This window comes from Mandrillus leucophaeus, unplaced genomic scaffold (assembly GCF_000951045.1).
Source record: "Mandrillus leucophaeus isolate KB7577 unplaced genomic scaffold, Mleu.le_1.0 Scaffold309, whole genome shotgun sequence".
Lineage (NCBI taxonomy): Eukaryota > Metazoa > Chordata > Mammalia > Primates > Cercopithecidae > Mandrillus > Mandrillus leucophaeus.
This window is the reverse complement of record NW_012103243.1, coordinates 3429627-3451385: the sequence shown is the minus strand read 5'-3', so window position 1 is coordinate 3451385 and position 21759 is coordinate 3429627. Positions and strand designations below refer to the sequence as shown.

Here is a 21759-nt window from a genome sequence, read left to right as displayed (position 1 = left end):
TACTTGGAACCTCTACCCTTCAATGTTTTGACATTTGTAAAATTAAAACTAAAATAAGCCTTTTTATATGCAAAGGACCACCAAACTAGTGCTATATTTCATGTCCATACTAAAAGTTGCACAGGAACAACCATCTCTTTGAAATGCAAATGCACATAGAGGATTTCCTGGTAAATGCAGTCTTCAATTCTACTAGTGAAATAACATCCAAATAAGTTTCTGGCAGACAGAGTAATCCTTTACCTTAAATACTCAGAAAAACTCACCTGATTGCAAAGAATGCTACCATTTCTAGCACCAACTTTATCACAGTCACAGGGTTTGCAAACATCTATGGCTGAAGGATCTGCACCAACTTGTCGGAAAAAGTAATCCTTGCACAGCTCACAGTTCCTTCCTGCATCAGGGAAAGGTTATGCATTATGACTTCTAATTCATTAAAATCAGCTGCATAATTCAAAATTAAAGACTGTATTCCTTTGAGGGAATTCTATAATTTTCGGGACGTCCATTTTAATGCACCTTTCATCTCTACCTGCCAATTTAGTGATCCAGAGCATATGAAACAATGAACCTGTTACAAACTGTGCTTTACTTCATTAAACTCCCATCTGTTATATAATACCACACTTCTAAAAAGCTGTGCTTTATAGGCGCCCATACATTTGGAAAGAGTTTGTTCCTAAACTTAAAACTTTATGTCTAGGACCAGGCACTTTATCTAAATTCAATACAGTATGAGAAATTTCTACATATGTGGTAGATGATACTTATATAATAAGAAGCAAGTAGGTATGTAGTACTGGAAATATTTTTCTGGAGCTCAATCATGTAAAATGGGAGACTTCTCTTAATATAATTTATTATTCTGTAGTTAACACAATTAAAAACAAGTGATTATGTTAGTGGCCATTATTTTTCATTTCAGAGATTGAAATAGAAATTCATTATATTTAGATATACCAAGTACTTTTCATATTAAACACTAGAATAGCCTGGCATATTAGATATATCAGGTAATTCCTATAGTTTATAATTGCAAATTTCCCTTGCTATATTATGTAATTAAAAAAACCCTAAACTACAAGGAGTTTCTAAAGTTAACATGAGTAGTATATGAGATAATTGAAATAAGCTGAAATAAAACTTAAGGTTATCAATTTCCCCTTTAAACATGACGTAATTTGCTCAAAAAAATGTTGAAATTGGCCCAATATTAGAAGACTACAGAAATAATCAAGTGAAAACTCATATTCTGATAGATATTGACTATTGGGCTAATTAAAAATTAAACTGACTTATAATATTTCTAGACTATTTCCATTTACATATGCTGTTGACTCCCAAATCTATACCTCCAATTTAGAAATTCTCTTTTATTTATCAATTAATGAATATTTATTGTGTGATTACCATGTACCAAATACTGTGCTAAGTGCTGTGCAACATAGTAGTGAACTAAACACACAATACCCATTGCATCTCTTTCACAAAGCTCTCTTACAGTCTAGGAGGTAAGAGGAATCTTAACTAAATAATACCAGGAGTAATACACATTTATAAACCATGATAAGCATAGTTGTCACTAACATGTATAAATTATTCTGATCTTCTCTAAAGCATCACGAGAGGATTTCCTTGAAGAAAAGAGCTTCAGAACTGTGTTTCCAACTGCCCCCAGGAGTTTCTCCCATGTCTTTTGGAAACATAGTGAACATATCCACAACAGAACTTGCCATCTTCTCCCTCATCTCAATCCTCCTGTATTTTCTATCCCAATGGTTGGCACCAACGTTGAGCCTACCGCTCAAGCTAGAATGTAATGCTAGGTATCAGTCTTGGCTCTCCTTCCTGCCCTTGCCTGCACTCTGCTCACAAAACACTCACTTTTTTATCTTAAATATCTTTTGGATCTATTTCTCTCTATCCACACCATCGAAATGTATTCTGACATTATTTCTCACTTGGACTATTGCAGCACCTCACTAACTGGTTTTCACCAACCATTCTAACCCTCTGCAATCCATTTTTCACTTTATAACCTGGTGTATCTTTTAAAAACAAGTAACTGATTATGCCCCTTTACCATATAAAACCTTGACCTTAGATAAAAGCCAAATGCTTTATCATGGCTCCAGAGTTCTCTATGATCTTGCCCTGCCTTCCTTCCTAGTATCTCTTCTTACCACCAGCCATTTGCCCATCTTTCAGTTTTTCAAAGGTATCACATTTCTCTCTCCTCTAGGCCACTGCACAAAATGTTTCCCTAATTGTAAGCCTTAGTTCACCATCCTAATCCTTCAACTGGTTAACTCCAACTGTACTTGCCCTATCTTAGCAATCTTCAGACAACTTTGTAATCATTCCTTTCAATAGTCTGTCTTTCCCACTGTACAATAACCCAAAGACAGACAATTCATTGTCTTATTCATCTTCATGTCCTCAGCACCTACCCAAGATCTTGTAATATTTAAGTTATCAATAATCAGCTAATAAATGGATTCATGCTTAGGAGTACCACTTTGAAACCCATCAGACATATGCTATTATATTTTACAAATTCAGATGTTGGCCATTTCTTGCCTTTCAAGAAAAGGATGGTATTTTTCGATGACTAGTCAAATGCTTTGTAGTTTTAGAACAGTACTTTGATTATCATGATCTCTATTTGATCAAAAAGAGTATTCTCAGATTACCAGTGTCCATGCCAAATCTGAATGAATGTAATCTCTACATGAGAATCCAGACATAAAGGACAATAAAGGGGACAAAAGGAAATTTATTTTAAGGATATTTGTTCAAAGTAAGCATTCCTGAGTTATTCTAAATATGGTTGTGGTTTAGTCAAATGGAGTGAACTCTTTAAAAAGCAAAACAAAATAAAATAACAACAACAACAAAATCCTTTTCCTGAGAAGATATAGTTTAAGACTAGAGTGCTATTTCTGAAAACTACCTAGTGATTTGGAAATAGAAAGATTTAGTGAACCAGCTTTGGTTTTCAAACTTAACAGTATGAAAGTACATTCTTAAATAATATAGCAATAACATAATTTAAAATAATATCCATTGTAGATAGAAGCACACAGGCCTCCAAGACCAACTCAGGAATTTATTTGCTACTTACCTGTAGTGTTATGCTCACAATCATTACAAACTCCTCCTCCCCCTCTGAAGTGCTCAAAAGGAAATGGGTCTACAGAGACGTTGTAATAGCAGCTTTTGGAATGGCTGTTGCACTGACAACGTTTACAATTGAAAGCGTGAACTTGATCACCTTGGCGGAAAGGCTTGTCATTATAAAGAGGCAAGCAGCGATCACACTAGAACAAAAAGTATCAGAATAGTAAAGAAACTTAAAGCTAAGATTTCCTTCCATTTTATTGATAGGCTAGACCTTTCACCAGATGTAAAGCACATATCAGTGAGTAAAAAGTCAGCAATTATTTTGTTTGAAAAATATATTGTAACTCAGCAATAGCATATTTATGGGCATAGTAGGCTAGAATTGTAAAAGCGATCATGCAAGCTTGAACCATGCAAAATGATCTTTTTTTTTTTCTTAATTTTTAATTTTTGTGGGTACATAGTAGGTGTATGTATTTATGGGCTACATGGGATGTTTTGAAAAAGACATACAATGCGATATCATCACATCTTGGAAAATGGGATATCTATCCCCTCAAGTGTTTATCCTTTGTGTTACAAACATGCAAAGTGATCTTAACGATCAACAGGAAAGGTTATGATAGTTCTAAGACTTTGTAAAACTTCAACATGTTAAAAACTCCCCACTGCCGGTTATAAATGTAAGTAAATAAACCAATAAAAACGACCATTTATTTAGTACTCTGTAATTTAAAACATTAAAAACCCGGAGAAGTTGTTTTACTCCTTTGTAAAATACTAAAAGTACTTTGAACAGTGCTTGCCTTCATCTCACCTACAACTTACCACACTGAACACAAGCATCTTTTTTTAAAATTTTTAAAATATTTATTTATTTTTTTATTTTTTTCTGAGACGGAGTCTCACTGCGTCCCCCAGGCTGGAGTGCAGTGGCGCGATCTCGGTTCACTGCAAGCTCCGCCTCCCGGGTTTACGCCACTACAGTAGTCCCAGCTACAGGTGCCCACCACCACGCCTGCCTAATTTTTTGTATTTTTAGTAGAGACGGGGTTTCACCGTGTTAGCCAAGATGGTCTCGATCTCCTGACCTTGTGATCCACCCGCCTCGGCCTCCCAAAGTGTTGGGATTACAGGCGTGAGCCACCGCACCCGGCCACATCTTTTCTATGCCTTGGTGAATTGCCACGCTCCTTTCTAAGTTTGAATCAGCTTCCAACATTTTAACTTTTATACTTTTAGTGTTGTGAAGTACCTGTGAGAATTCCTCTAATGTGAAGTGTTTGGGATGTCACTTCCTCCAGGACATCTTCACCCTATTGGTGGCAAGCACTTTCCTCACTTAGGTTAAGTTCACCTTTACTAAAAAGCTCTGGTTACATATTCAGAATCCCTTAATCCTCAGTAGCGAGTATTTCTTCTATGACTCCACTTAGGTCCAATTTGAGTTTTACTTCAAGTATTTTCTTTGTTTGCAGTGCTTTCCTCTTTGCTGTCCAATTCCTCTTCTTTTTTGAATATCTGTGTTTGTAAAGTGTCACTCGGGTTTATCATTCACAAGGAGGCAACACAACCACACGCTTCTCTGTCTATGAATAAACTGAATAATAGATGTGTAGTGCACAATCACCAACAGATTTTGAAAAAAATAAACATGATTGGTCACTGACCACAATGTGCATCTCTTATTTTATGTGGTAATTTGTGGATTGCAGAGCCAGCAGCAATGTTTGTTTATGTAATTACTCACAGTAATATTCAATATTACCTGACACTTGAGCTACATTGTTGGAGGACTGGTAGCATTTAACTAAACTATGGTAACTGATATTCATGCATATTAGAATTGTGTAAGGAGAGAACTGCCTGTATAACTGTAAGAAAAAATTTACTCAAATTACATAATAGATCTGTCACGTACTGAAACAAATAAAAAAACCTGGATATATGTTTTATAATTAATTATTTCAACTTTCTAATATAAATACAATTTATGGACAAAGCACAATTTTTTCCATACATTTAAATAACAGTTCCACTGAACTGAGTTTAGTATAGCTATAGACATAAAAAAAGTATTCTTTATAAAATAAAGGCAGGAAGTAGAAAATTAAAAGCACCGTAATTTGACTAGCAAATGGTAAGTCAAAATGTCAACACGAGTCAATTTCTTTTAAATTTGTATATGCATATATTTTTTCTTTATGAAATTATGAATATATGTGGGTATTGTGTTATTAAACATCATATATTTTGTATTACTACATAGTTTTGTATTATTAAACATCATGTATTTTGCTGCATTATTTCTTACATTTCTAAGATAACATTCAACCATTCTGCAATCATTACACATTTAGTTTTTTTTCCATTTTCTTTTGGGAATGGGGAGTGGATATATATCTAAGTATTACCTTAAGAAAATTATGAGATGAAATTACATTATCAAAGCGTATAGACATTTTAAACATTTTGTTAAATATGGTCAAATTCCTTCTAGAAAAATTAAACTCATACTCACACCAGCAATATCTGAGAATGTCCATTTTCTTGTGTTCTGCCCGTAATTGTTATATTTTCACTATTTTGATTTCAGATAATATGTCAATTACTGTTTTAGTATGTATGTCTTTGGATACTAGTAATGCCAAGCAATCTTCACCTAGTTCTTGGTTAGATATAGTCCTTTTTGAGAAAATTGTTCGTTTTTCTTTAGTATACTCTTTTTTAATTGACTTTAAAGATTTTATCAGATATTAGAATTTTCCTTTGCCTGTAAAATAGTGAAGATTTAGTTCATAATTTTAAATATACATTTATATTTACTTCCTTCCCCTACTTTATTGGCCAGAATTTTCAGCATAATAGTTAATTTATATAGTATAGTAGTGTGATAGGCATAATTATCTTTTTACTCATTTTAATGAAAATATCTATAATGTTATAGCTTTTATAGTATTGACTATTGATTTTACATAGACAATTTTTATCATTTTAAAGAAGAAATTGCTACTTCAAAATAACCAATATGGATTTTATGTAAAAAAAATAAAAAATATATTGTCAGTTTTATTAAATGTTCTGACTTAATTGTTTGACCTATCGAATTGATAAATTATATAATAGGTTAGTAGGTTAACTGGAGTCTGTGGTTGCATTTTTTAATAAACCCAACATCATTAATAGTAAATAATTCCAAGTAAAAAAAAAATTAGGACTTTTACATTTATAATTATAAATAAGATTTAACTAGGTTTTTATAAAGACTTTTATTAAAATAAATACATCTTAGAATTTTAATAGGTAATTATATGTATTTGTATTTATAATGCTAATTTTAATATCTGAACGATCAAAAAATTCTCATTTTGCACACACACTAAAACTATTACATTTTATCAAATTATATTTCATGTAAAGTACAATCAATTCAAGATAAGATTTATAAGAAGTAAATACCAAGATTTCTGAAAATCATTTTTCTCACTCTCCATTTGCTGTGAAATACTTAATGTGACTTCCCTAAGTGCCCGGCGTATGCCAGAGTTACATGTTAAATTATGAATCAGGAGAGTCAAACCATGTAAAGTAATGTCTCTCTGTTTATCCATAATAATGGTCCTTTGTTCTTTGTTTTATATTAACATTGTTAAAAACTATTTTCACATTGGGACAACAAAGGTTATTCTATTGCTCTATTTTAATATAGAATAAATAGTAATAAATATTTAGTATTTTAGAACAGTTTGACATATTTCATAATCATTATTGGAACATACACTTGTCAAAAGCATTTTTTTTTTTTTTGCCAGTATTTACTTTTCCCTGCTAGTTCAATTTCTTCATTTAACAATCTTAAAGGGAGAAGATAAAAAATAAGAATTTAGTTGTCTAGTGTGTTACTGTTTAATGGCATTCCAAAATTTTAACATGAAAATAAAATGAGTTTTTTCTACTTAGCTGGGGAGAGAGAAAAAGACAAAAAGGAGAAAAATAGTAAGAATGTAAACATTAGGTCACAATGTTTACATCGGGTAGTGCTACATTTTAATAATTTGCAAAAAATAATTCACCCTTTTGGCCATTTTACAATGGTCAAGTTAAACTCAATGGTCAATTAAAAATTTCACTGTAATATTATTTTTGGAGTGATAAAGATTCTTTTTCCCCACAGCCATTTGCAACCCTTTAGGCTAAGGTAGTTGTCCTTCCTCTCATCTCTCCGAGTACTCTATTAATACCTCAATCTTGCTCCTGTCAGTCTACTGAAATGATTGTCTTTTGTATATGTATCTTTCAGGAAACACAAGTTATTGACTTTATATTCTCTGTGTCATCCACGCATTAGGAGCATGATAGACAATTGCTAAGCTGTTAACTGACAATTCACAATTAATAATGATATTACTGTCCAAAGAAAGTTGTTCTTGAGGGAATTTAGAGAGGAGACAGAATGGGGACAATTCACAAACAAGGTGACATTTATGTAAAGTCTTCAGAATTGACTGTTATGTGATGATTTGCAATAAAAGCCACTTACAAATATAAAATGAAACTCACTTTATAAAAGAAGAATATGTGGCAACCATTAAAACATTGTCAGCTATGGGTCTCTAGCCAATAAATTTAAAGTGGGGAAATTGACCTCTTTACATTTCCCTCATCAGCAATACCCATATGCAAATCAAATTTATTTCATAAAATCAAAAGTTAGAGATTTAGGTACAGGCTGGGAGTCAGACAGCTTAGTTCTATTATTGGTGCTGCTGTTTACTAACCACAAAAAGGCTACTGTGAAAAGTAACATCAAATGCATACTCTCATGTGATGAGTATACTCTCATTTGATGAGTGTATACTCTGGTTACTATATTAAGCATTTAAAATGAGTTGTTTCATTGAATCCTTTAGGCCTGGGTGATACAATATCTCACATCTAATTTCTGTTTCTTGATTTGCCTGTGTTCTTGTGTAATTGCCTGTACCTCTTTAATTCTTATTTTTCTCACTCATAACATGACAGTAATAATACTCCTCTCATAAGGTTGCTGTAAAGACCAATCAATTATCAAAGTGCTTGTCACACAGTTGGCCCTCAGCAAACTTGCCTACTACTTTGATTGCTATTGGATTCACAACAGAGGATTAAAGAGGTTAAGTAACATGAACAACGACAATAGACAGTTAGTCCTAGAGTCCTCTTACTTCTATGAATATCAGTTTCATCATGTCCAAAACGAAGATAACTTAATGGAATGTCTTACTTATATCTGACTCAAAATAATCTTTGGATAAGTGGTAATATATAAATAATGCCCAAAACAAAGCCTGGAAGTTATTACATGCTCAAACCTGAAAGTCAGAAGATGGAAGAGTAGGAAAAAGAAGGAAGAGAAGGGTAAAAACCCAACAGAATTGTTGATCTCAAGTTTGACTAACACCAGCAGTATGTGACTATCACTATGCTATATATAGTCTATAATCATTAAAAGGTGATTCTGTGATTATAAATGTACTGGTCTATGATCTGCTTTGGAGGAGGTAGCCTACAGAATGGAAGAAGAAGAAATTTATGACCAAAATTTATTTCTGGTTAATTTGATCATCTGTATCTACAACTACAGAAGAGGTCCTATCTATCGACAATACTTCCTAGAAGCCATCAGACATAACTACTACTTCTTCCAGTAGCCCTATGTATGGGGAAGATACGTTCTAATTGGATAAACGAAAGAATAGATGAAAATTTGCCTTCTGACTTCTTGGATTTGAAGGAGAGAAATAAGCTCATTAAGCTGTCTTCCCCAGTTCAATTAGCCATGCAACTAACCTGATTCCCAATATTTTAAAAACCCTATTCCATTGTAAAACTTTTGCCAAAGGAAAAATTTTGTTGTAACAAAATGCCCTGAGCCTGTTTTTCTCTTGACTTCAAAGCGTTCTCATTGAATAATTTGTTTACTCTCTGGTGGTTTTTATCATTCAAGTTGTGCTTTCTTAAATATAAGTTGGTAAAAGTGATGAGATGGAAACTGTGGTCCTGTCATACTGATTTCAGATGCAGTTTGTCTTTTACAAAACAATTGGTGGCTGTTTGAGTTTGGGATATTGCCTACATGAGTTAGTGAAGCAAATCCAGCAAAAGTATTCCTTTGCTATTTCTAGGAGGACATTTTTGCTTTTTGATTATAATCTTTAAGAAATATGACTTCAGATTTTATATTTAACGTCAGCCCAAAAGCCATTATCAAAAAGCGTAATTGTAAATAAGACTGGACTAAATGTTGTGTCAATGTTCCAAAGACACCATCATGGCTGCCTTAGTGTTTGAAGCCAAAGACAAATTTTACCACTGACCCATTGGAATGGTTCTGGTCCTACTAAGCTACTTGTTATTGAAAATGGCTGGCCTTTCTTTTGTGAATAATAAAAACTCTGCAGATATATGGGTAACCTGTTCGGTTTTCCTTGAGAAAACAAGCATAGCTGTTATTTTTTGATTCTCAAATTAATATTTTTTAGATTATGATGATACCAGGATGACAAGAATTTATAGAAAGGGCCAGTTCAGAACACTGCTTATAGGAGAGGAGTTTATCCATTCCTTTTAGGAGGAGCAACATATGTATACATTCCATGGGACCCAGAAATTCCACTGAGAATTTAGGAGAACACGTTTTTAAAGCCGCTTGATAAAGATTTTCTGTTTTAATAATGAGGTGTTGATAATACTGAAGAAAAGGAAAAATTAAATGCCCAAAAGCAAGAGAGTAGTTTAAGATGTCCTAATTCTTAAAAAAAAAAATAAGGCTAACATTTATCAATATAAATAGAGAAAGATATTCATAATAGAGTTTGAATTTAAAATCAAGTTAAAAATAATATATAGAGTATAATCCTCTATTCTAGATAAAGGTAGATTTAGCTATAGATATAAATATACAATTTTAAGAAGATAGAGACAGATGAGACAGGTTTACTTATAATAACAATAATATAATGACTGAAAGTATATAAGCTAAGAGTATTAGCTGGGGTTATCAACGGGTGGAAGGTTTACAGATAAAGTTTATAACTTTATTTTTTCCACAATGTACATTTATTACTAATGTATTAAAAATTAAGGGAAAATGAAATGTAACTGCATGAATGGTTACAAGACAATTACACATCATTTGCATGTAACATTTCACTATGGAAAGCTAAGAAAATTAACGTGTTTCAGTTTTAAATTACACACAGATGAGCAAAAAACTGTAGAACAAATGATTCTCAAGTAGTATGTAGGCTAAAAAGTTTTTGAGCCACCAGTAAACAGAGTATGATTTGGAAAAGATATACATTTTTTCAAAACAATGGGATTAATATACAGAAGCAAAGATTTTGAGAGATGATGCCTAAATTTGTTTTAAAATTTGATTTAAAACATACACAACTAAATGACACACCAATGCCTGTTTGAGTCTTTGATCCTAAAGATGATCCTGTTCTATTATCATTTTGTGTGGTTTACAAAGACAGATAGAAGGAATACTTTGTAGTCTACTCTTTGATTATAAAGTTTCATAAAGTGTTAAATTCTTGGTCCCATAATTGTTTCTTAACAACTCCTTTCAGATAATACAAGGATAACCATGACAAAATGGAAGAAATAATAATTGGTAAGTGCATTATAAGTAAATTTTTGAATTCTCATAATTTTCATCTACCTTTTCTACCAGTGATTTTAAAGTTTGATTTAAAATCAAGAACACTGTATCTTATATTTTATGCAGCTCCCGAAGCAAATGGTTTTCTATTTCATGTTTTCCCAATCTCCAGTTGATCATTTGTCACTTTCAATTATGTTTCGGTTTCTTCTGTAACAATTGGATTCCCCCGATATGTCCCTGAATGCTCAAATTATGAGATTAGACAATGGCTATATCAGGGTCAAGGACCTTTATCACTGATTCATTTAACTGCTTTCATTTTGATAGCTTTTTAAGGGCTACTAATCAACTCCGCTAAGTTGCAGCCAAATACTTTGACATGTTCAGGTACGAAAATCAGTGAATAATCACTGAATCTAGAAGACACTGATGAAATTTATTTTATTACATTATCTTCTAATAATACACAATGACAGTTCTTTCTTCTGGATCATTAAACTGAAGTATAGGGTTCCTTTGTTACTATTACAGAGCAGCAGCAAAGACAATCTTTCAAAGATAACCCATAGTCTCCAAAGCATTTTTACCAACTCCACTCCCAACAGACTCAGTTTTCTTTTTGTGTTTTTTTTTGTTGTTGTTGTTGTTTTTTTTGTTTTTTGTTTTTTTGGAGACAAAGAACAGAGTCCTGCTCTGTTGCCCAGGCTGGAGCCCAGGCACTATGTGGGCTCACTGAAACCTCCACCACCCGCATACGAGAGATTCTCATGCCTCAGCCTCCCAAGTAGCTGGGACTACAGGTGCACACCACCATGTCCAGCTAATTTTTGTATTTTTTAGTAGAGAGACTTTGTTGCCCAGGCTCGTCTCAAACTCCTGACTTCAAGCAATCCGCCCACCTCGGCCTACCAAAGTTCTGGGATCACAGGCATGAGCCACCGTGACAAGCTACACACTCAATTTTATTTATTTCTTAACACCTTCAAATTTACAGAGATAGTAGAAACTTGTGTAAAGTACAAGTTAAAGTAATTTAACTACAAGAACAATTTATTTATTCAGTAAGTTATCCAACAATCTTAAATGCCTACTATGTATCTTTGAAAAAAGAAGGAAGAAAAATGTTCTCTTAGACAAAGATACATAAAGTCCTTGCTAAAGGTTGGGGCCTAGGGAGAAAATTTCCTCTCAAGGTCCTGAGAGCTCCCAGTGTCAATAACCTTTGGAAGCTTAAGTTCATAATGATCACAACGAGTCATCGAAAACAACTTGTCTTCAATGTGTTGAAGAAGTGCCTAGAAGGAGCCCTAGAACATAGCAGGTACTCAATTTATGTATCTGGATGTTCTCCTTCAGAGACCTCACTTCTAATCTCCATGTTTAGACTGACTTCAGGGACAGAAAATAGCATTCCAGGGAGAGAGGGGTTGACTGGAGTCACTCTGGTTCAGTCCGTCTTTTCTTTCTGCTGAGTCTAAACTGGACAGCAAAGCCCTAGAAACCAAGAGATGTAGTTATTCCACTCCTGGCTATAAAATTTAGAGATATGGATGCAGCACTGCCTATGTGAGAAGGAGAGAAAGACAATCTGCTTCAAAGTGAGAGATCATAAAATGATCACTTTTTAGTACTGTTACAGTACTGCTCACTGAATAAAAGAAGTAATTTTTTAAACTATTCCCAGAGGGCCTGAATGAATTGGAGACTCTCTAAAAATCTGTACATTTTCCCTTTCTCATCAGTAGAAACCAGCCCCCTATGTTGGAAATGTTAAGAGACTAAATCTCTAATAATAGTAATTGTCCTCCGGCTCTATTCAAGGCTTCCCCTTTCCTTTGGCTGGAGCGATTCAATTGTAATTCAAAGGATCCAGTTTCACTGTGATTTGTCTACTAGGTAGAGAAATCATCTTTATAAACACAAAAACTTTAGTGTGCTCAGGTATCTTTTTGCCAATAGAAGTGTCCCTAGGTAGCTCTAATGTTCCCATGGCAAAGGTAATGTTAGACAAACTTGTTAATTTATTATCAGTGGTAGATTTCAGAGGGGGACACAGATAAAGTGCCCAACTACATAGAGAATCTAGACAGAAAATAGCTCAGTGCTTTGCACATGAGAGGAGATCAATGTATATTTGATGAACGTGTGAGTGAATGTCCTAACAGACTCTTTGCATTTATGACACATTATAGGACTGTACTTTAATGTGACTAGCATTTAATTGAATAGTAACATTAAAGGCTTAAAGGCAAATGCAATAATACTTTACCTGTGAATTTCTATCTATGGATTATGTAATTTCAATTAGAAAAGCCAAAACAAATACTATCCTTTATCACTGAGAAGACAGAAATACCATGTGTTTATCCTTCAATGACATATTCCTTTCTCAGTAATTATCTTTCCCTTGGCTAGAAATTCTTACATAATTGAAGTGTTTACAGATACAATGTACTTACTCACTCTTTAGATACTAAAATTAATAGCATAAAATAAATAACTACTAATACTGTTGGACAATACTGATCAAATATAGGTGACAATACAATGATCACAAACACATCATACATAGTACTTCAATATTTCAATTATTAACATAACTGGCTATTTTTAGAAATATTCTAATTCAAGTAATGCCTAGTCTAATTCTATGGGCAAAGTGAAATGGAAGATTGGAAAATTATCCAATAAAATAAATCGTAATAATGTGACATAAAACCTGTATTTGGAAAAGCAGAAACTGTAGGGAGGATTGTTCGGATAATCCTTCAGTCTACATGTTGTCTATATATAAATATAACTGATAGCCTATTTATTTGTAAGCAGAATTTCCTTACTGTAGGCCTTGCGAATACAGACCTAATTATGTCTAGTGGTTGAATGAGATGGAACCGTTTGCATGAGAGGCCTTGCATTCTTATTTGTTAATTTTCAATACTATATGTTGTTAGGTATGTGATTTCTCCTTTGAAATGCCTGTCCTTCTTTATTACTTCTTCCTCTTATTTATGGATTGTTCAGTGCACTAAATGAAAAAGACACATGTGGACATACCACGTTCCCTTAAGAGAACAGAAGGAAGATTTTAAAGTTTGTTCAAGATTGTAGATAATGGACGAGATAAAGCAATTCTATTTTATTGCAACCATAATAATTTAACCCTATTGATATTCCAGGAGATATGGCCTTGAATAGAGACTATATTTATTCAAGATAACCTGCATTATTTTACAAAGGAATTCAATGAAGAAAAGCTGGATTCATTATATTAATATATTGTTTATAGGCAACTCTCCAAAATAATATACATCATAAAAATATGAATTCACATACTAAGAAGCATAAGGCATTATTGTTGTTTTTTAATATTTAAGATTTCTCTAAACTTAGTCAACTGATATAAAAGGTATTTGATTATTTAAATATAAAGGGTATTTTATATTGGAAATTTTTTCTAGTATTAGACTTGATTACTACATTAGTAAATTTAAAAAACCCTTTCTTAAGTATTGCAGCATTTGAATTTTTCTTTAAGATTTAAAATGTCTATGCTATTCATATTATTTGTTAATTACTAATTGTTAGCCTGAATCATTTGCTTGCACTGAAATCATCTCTATTTATTATAGTAATTAGTGTCTACCAGGGAATCTTTTTTGAATTTCACAAATGAAGGTCCTTCAATATTTTCAAATACTTGCATCTGTAATCAAGACATAATGACTGTACTCTAGCATAATGTTCTACACATAGAAGGGATTTATAAATATTTGTTGAGTGACTAAAACTAGCAAATGATCAATCTTCACAGTAAAACTATAAATGTACACAGTAATCATTAATATAGTAATGGTTATTCCATTGTGAATAGAGTCACTTCCACTCTGTCTTTAGTAGTAGCATGAGTATTTACATAGATGATATATTTCCGATAGATTAATCAATCATATTATTGTATTTGAAGGAAATTATATTGAAATATTAAAAATAAATTTATGAATAATTTAAAAACAAAGAATTGTACTATTTTATGTACCACTCAACTTAGAAACAAGACACTGCCATATATATTCCACTCCACTAATAATATCTGAATTTAGGAATTCAGTAAGTAGTCCTGTTTTCCATAAGGAATACATTTTAAGACCTCCAGTAGATGCCAGATCTCTATGTTCCAAGTGACAGCAACTGGGTTTGGTACTATATGTACTATGTAGTACATAATTTGGTTCTATGTAGTACATATTTTCTGTTCATGTCTTCCAGTCACAAATTTAATGCTTTTTCTTTTTTCTTTTTTTTTTTTTTAACTAAGCACTTATCTAGCACTGTGGCCATAACTTTTGCAGTTTGTGGTGTGACAGCAAATCTAGCACTAATTTCTTTTTTTTTTCCACTATATCACAGATAGAAGATTCATTATTATTATAGATCTTAGCAATCTCAGCATACATTTTTTTACTTCCTTATTAAGTCAATCACAGTGGGTTTGGTTTGTTTTTGTTTCTCTAGTTCCTTAAGGTGTGACCTTAGATTGTCTATTTGTGCTCTTTCAGACTTTTTGATGTAGGCATTTAATGCTATGAACTTTCCTTTTAGCACTACCTTTGCTCTATCATGGAGGTTTTGACAGGTTGTGTCACTATATCAAACAATTCAGTAAAAGGATTTTTTAAATTTCCATCTGGATTTCATTGTTGACCCAAGAATCATTGAGAAGGAGGTTATTTAATTTCCATGTATTTGCGTGGTTTTGAGGTTTCCTTTTTGAGCTGATTTCCAATTTTATTTCACAGTGGTCTGAGAGAGTACTTGATATAATTTCAATTTTCTTTAATGTATTAAGACTTGTTTTGTGGCCTATCACATCGTGTATCTTGGAGGATGTTTCACATGCTGATGAATAGAATGTATATTCTGCAGTTATTGGGTAGAATGTTCTGTAAATATCTTTTAAGTCCATTTGTTCTAGGGTATAGTTTAAGTCCACTGTTTCTTTGTTGACTTTCAGTCTTGATGACCTGTCTAGTGCTGTCAGTGGAATACTGAAGTCCCCTACCATTATTGTGTTGCTGTCTATCTCATTTCTTAGGTCTATTAGTAATTGTTTTATAAATCTGGGAGCTCTGGAGTTAGGTGCATATATATTTAGAATTGTGATGTTTCCCTGTTGGACTAGTCCTTTTACCATTATATAATGTCCCTCTTTTTCTTTTTTAAGTGCTGTTGCTATAAAGTTTGTTTTGTCTGATATAAGAATAGCTACTCTTGTTTGCTTTTGGTGTCCATTTTCGTGGAATATCTTTTTCCACCTCTTTACCTTAAGTTTATGTGAGTCCTTATGTGTTAGGTGAGTCTCTTGAGGACAGCAGATACTCAGGTGGTGAGTTCTTATCCTTTCTGCCATTCTGTATCTTTTAAGCAGCGCATTTAGGCCATTTACATTCAATGCTAGTATTAGGATGTGAGATACCATTCTATTCATCATGGTATTTGTTGCCTGAATGCTTTTATTTAAATTGTGTGTTTTTGTAATAGGTCCTATGAGATTTATGCTTTAAGGAGGTTGTATTCTGGTGTATTTCAAGGATTTGTTCCAAAATTTAGAGCTGCTTTTAGCAGTTCTTGTAGTGCTAGCTTGGTGGTGATAAGTTCTCTCAGCATTTCTTTGTCTGGAAAAGACTGTATTTTTCCTTCATTTATGAAGCTTAATTTCACTGGATACAAAATTCTTGGCCAATAACTGTTTTGTTTAAGGAGGATAAGGATAGGACACCAATCCCTTCTAGCTTGCAGGGTTTCTGCTGAGAAATCTGCTGTTAATCTGACAGGTTTTCCTTCATAGGTTACCTGATGATTTTGCTTCACAGCTCTTAAGATTCCTTCCTTCATCTTGACTTTAGATAACCTGATGACTATGTGCCTAGGCAATGACCTTTTTGTGATGAATTTCCTAGGTGTTCTTTCAGCTTCTTGTATTTGGATGTCTAGATCTCTAGCAAGGGTGGGGACGTTTTCCTTGATTATTCCCTCAAATAGATTTCTAAACATTTAGATTTCTCTTCTTCCTTGGGAACACCAACTATTCTTAGATTCGGTTGTTTAACATAATACCAAACTTCTGGGAGGCCTTGTTCATTTAAAAAAAATTTTCTTTGTCTTTGTTTGATTGGATTTATTCAAAAGCCTTGTCTTCAAGCTCTGGTGTCCTTTCTTCTACTGATTGGATTCTATTGCTGAGACTTTCCAGTGTATTTTGCATTTCTCTAAGTGTGTCCTTAATTTCTGGAAATTATGATTGCTTCTTATTTATGCTATCTATTTCTCTGGATATTTTTCTGTTCCTATCCTGTCACATTTTTGAAATTCCTTTGAGTTTGTATTCACCTTTGGTGCCTCCTTGAGTTGCTTAATAATCAACCTTCTGAGTTCTTTTTCTGGCAATTCAGAGTTTTCTTCTTGGTTTAGATCCATTGCTGGCAAGCTAGTGTGATCTTTTGGGGGTATTAAAGAACTTTGTTTCATCATATTACTAGAACTGTTTTTCTGGTTACTTCTCATTTGATTAGACTATGTCAGAGGGAAGATCTGGGGCTCAAGTGCTGTTGTTCAGATTCTTTCTTCCCACAGGGTGCTACTTGGCTGTGGGTGCTCACAGATGTGCCTTCCTGAGAGCTGAACTGCAGTGATTGTTGTTTCTCCTCTGGATCTAGCCATCCAGTGGAGCTACCAGGCTCCAGACTGGTAGTGGGGAGTGTCTGCAAAGAGCCCTGTGATGTGATCAGTCTTCAGGTCTCTCAGCCCTGGATACCAGCACCTGCTCTGGTGGAGATAGCAGGGGAGTGAAGTAGACTCTGGAGGGTCCTTTGTTATATTTTTGTTTATTGCACTAGTTTTGTGTTGGTTGGCCTCCAGACAGGAGGTGGCACTTTCAAGAGAGCATCAGTTGCAGTAGTATAGGGAGGATACAAGCTTGCTCTAGAGTCTCCTGCATAAGTTTCTCAGGCAGTGGTCAGGGCCATAGAGCTCTCAAGAGATTATGTCCTTTGTCTTTGGCTACGAGGGCAGGTAGAGAAAGGCCATCAGGTAGGGGCAGAGTTAGGTGTGTCTGAGCCTAGACTCTCCTTGGGCAGGGCTTGTTGAAGTGGCTCTGGTGTTGGGGTTGTGGTTCTCAGTGAGATGGAGTTATGTTTCTAGGGAATTATGACTTCCTCTACTACATCATACAGGTCACAGGGGAAAGCTGGCAGTGAAAGGCCTCACCCAGCTCCCATGCAACCGAAAAGGCCAGTCTCACTCCCACAATACCCTCCACAATAGCACCGAGTTTATTTCCAGGCAATGGGTGAATAGGGCTGAAGACTTTTCCCTGCTCCAGGTCTCCCCACTGGGAAAGCAAGCAGAGCTTTCAGGTTTCACACCTCCCTGCCTGCTGCAACTTCTGTGCTGTGTCTGTACGCCTGCTGCAACTTTTGTGCTGCATCTGCACTCCTGGTTCACCCTCTCCCCCAGATTCTGCTAGGAAGTTTCGCATTCAGTCGAAATTGTTGCAAAGTTCATCTGGAAGTTTCCTTCTCCGTGTGGTCTTTCCCCAATTCCACTGGCAGTCTTCCCCAAGGACCCTACAAGACAAAGTCAGAAATGGCTTTCCTTGGGGCTTAGAGAGTCCACACGGCTCCTCCCCCTGCTTCCTTTATCCCTATATTTTGCTCAACTCTCTAAGTTTGTCTCAGCTCCAGGTGAGACCAAATCCATCACCTGTGATCTGGACCTTCAGGTTCCCCAGGAAGGGCGCATGTTCGGGGTGGACAATCCCCCTTTCACACCTTGGGTACTCACAGTTTTTCAGCTGTCTCCAGGATGCAGCAGCAGCAATCTATTTCCTTCAAAGGATATGTGGATTCTCTTGGCTTTCCTGGTATGGTGCTGCAGTAGTTCTTGGAGCAAAAGTTCGTGATGTGTGTCTCCATATGCTGCTCTATCTGTCTGAGTGTGAGCTGCAAGTTAGACCTGCCTCCTATCCTTTTATCAGTTTCTTCCTCCTATTTGTATGATTTTAAAATTTATATAAATAGTATACGGTGTATGTATTATTCTAAAACAAGCTTTTTGTAGTCATGATTGTTTGAGAAGTCTGGTCATGTTGATGTAATAGCTATATTCCTTCATATCCACTACTGTAAAATGTTCCATGTAGATATTTGCAAATTGTTTTCCATAGTGCAGCAGCACCTTCCCATAAGTGGTGTATGAGTCTCCACTTGCTAGTTCCTGAAATTTCCAGATTTTGCAATCTTTGCCAACTTGATGGGTATAAAATATTATCACATTCTTTTTTCTTTTTTTAGTTTACTGATAACCAGTAAAGTTGCACATGTATTTATATGTATATTGACCATTTCAGTTGCCACTTCTGGCTTCTTCTGTGAATTATTTGTTCATTCACCTCTTTTGTCTGTTTTTCAAATAGTTCGCTTAAATGTTACCTTTGTCAGTTACGTATGTGTTGTCTTGCTAATTGTCAACTGCTAGTATGTAGCTTTTCTTTCTTTTTATAAAAAGACATTTTAAATAAGAGATGTATTAAATTCTCCTATGCTGATGGTAGAACTTGACAAGTTCTCTTTCTGTTCTATACATTTTTGCTTTATACTTTTGAAACTAAGATGCACGTAAGCTTAGAATTTTACATTTTATAATTATATAATAAGACTCTTTTTCCTTAATGAAACAGTAAAGTCTATTTTGCCTAATATTTATGTAGCTCATGCCAGCTTTCTTAAATTTTCAAACTTAAAGTGTGCTTGTTTTTTAGGTACATCTCTCACAGCCTCAGCACAAGTACCATGCTGAACTGCATTGCGGCATGAGGCCAAAGGAAAAATATGATCCTGTGTATAGAACTAGAAAATATATACCAATATTTGGAGCCAAATGGAAAAAGTTAATAAACACTCTACAATTTAAAAAAAAAAAAAAAGTTATGGATAATGTCCCATCATGCCTAGTCTGTTTTTAGACCATTGTAAAACCTTATATGAGACAGGGACATGCCAACCTTATAAAACTGGTAGGTAGGAATTATGAACTGATTAGAAACAACAGTTCCCATTACAAAATAACGCAGGGCCATTAAACAAGCAACACTAATGTGTCTTTACTTAAAATTTTGATTTTTAATTATAGGTTTTAAAATCATTTGACTTTTTGAAATATTACATAAAAAATTATAAATCTTGCTTAATAGAGTGTTTTTTTGTTTTTTGTTTTTTGGTGCTTTTGTAACGTTTGCGACTAAGATATTCTCTTGCCCTAATTCAGCCTCTGCTCAGACAATAGGTGGATGTTGTTTTCTCTTTCAGCCAGTCTTATAATTCTAACACATTCAGCACATTTAGATTTCTTATGATTGTTTATTTATTTGGAATTTCTATTTTCTATACATCCTTTTTCTTTCCCTCTCCTTTACTGCCTTATTTTGAAATGAGATTGTTCTTTTTATTCCTTCCTAATACATTGCTGAAAAGGAGTGGTGAGAGGAAACATTCTTGCCTTGTTCCTGATCTTAGCAGAAAATAATCTGGTTTCGTATCAATAAGTATGATGTTCACTGTAGGTTTTTATACATATTTTCTCTTGAGTACGTTCTCCTCTACTCCTTATTTGCTGAGAGTTTTGATCATGAACGGATGTTTGATTTTGTCAAATACTTTTTCTACATCTATTGATATAATATTGTAATTTTTCACCTTCAGCCTGTTGATATGAGGAATTTCTTTAGCTGATTTTTGAATGTTGAACCAGTCTGGCAAACCTGAGATAAATCCTTCTTGGTTCTGGTATATAATTATTTTTACACATTCCTCAGTACAGTTTTATTTTGAATGTTTCGTTGAGAATCTTTGCATTTATTTTTATGAGAGATACTGGTCTGTGGTTTTCTTTTCTTGTAATTTCTTTGTCTGGTGTTGGTATAGGGTAATGCTGGCATTATAAAATGAGTTGGTTTTATTCTTAAATTCATTCTAACAATCTCTCTTTTAATTGGTGTATTTAGACCATTGACACTCAGTTACTGGCATAGTTGGATTAATATCTACTACTTTTTATTCATTGCTCTTGTTTTCTATATACTTTTTTGTTCTATATACTATTCTTGTTTTCTCTGTATTTTTTACCTTTTGTGGTTTTAATTGAACATTTTTACATGGTTCCATTTTCTTTCCTTTCTAAGTATTAAATATAGCAACTATACCTTTTTACACTTTTTGGGGGGCTGCCCTATAAAGTTTGTAATATACATTTACAACTAATCCAAGTAGACTTTTAAATTTTGGAATTTTCTGTCATTATTTTGTTGAATAAGATTTCTAATCCTTCCTCTTGTTCAACTCCCTCTTGAATACTACTAATTCTTATATTTGGCCATTTGAGATATTAATAATTTTCCATATCTTATAGGCTATCTTCATTTCTTTGTGTCCTTTTTTTCTCCTCTGACCGTATATTTTCAAATATTCTGTCTTCAAGCTCATTGATTCTTTCCTCTGCGCAATCCATTCTGCTTGTGAGAGCTACTAGTGAATTTTTCAGTTCAGCAAATTTACTTCTCAGTTCCAAAGTTTCTGGTTGATTTTTCAAAAATTCAATCCCTTTGTTAAATTTCTCTAATAAATTTCTGAATTATTTTTCTGTGTTGTACTGGAGATTACTGAGTTTTCTTAAAACTGCATTTTGAAATTCTTGGTCAGAGAGTTCACATATTACTGTCTTTGTAGGGCCAGTCCCTGGTTCCCTGCTTTGTCTGTTTGAAGACATCAGAGTTTCCTGTTGCTGTTTTTCTTGTGGACATAAATCTACGTCTTTGCTACTAAATTGCTTCCTTTAGGGGGCTATAGGGGGCGCTTTAAGCCCAGGTTCACCTTGGCTTCAGTAAACAATCCAATTGTGCCCTTCTTAATAAGAGAGGTCCCAAAGGGAAT

General features: G+C 34.1%; 1 protein-coding gene across 2 annotated transcripts in view; it reads right to left on the bottom strand.

Annotated features, from left to right (window-relative positions):
- USH2A (Usher syndrome 2A (autosomal recessive, mild)) overlaps nt 1-21759 on the bottom strand; it is an 813932-nt gene that overhangs the window by 669056 nt on the left and 123117 nt on the right. For both annotated transcript variants that reach the window (XM_011987399.1, XM_011987398.1), the window contains 2 exons: nt 3128-3323; nt 267-397 (listed from right to left, as the gene is read on the bottom strand). In XM_011987399.1, coding sequence (XP_011842789.1) covers nt 267-397; nt 3128-3323 — 327 coding nt within the window. The remainder of the gene's footprint in view (nt 1-266; nt 398-3127; nt 3324-21759) is intronic.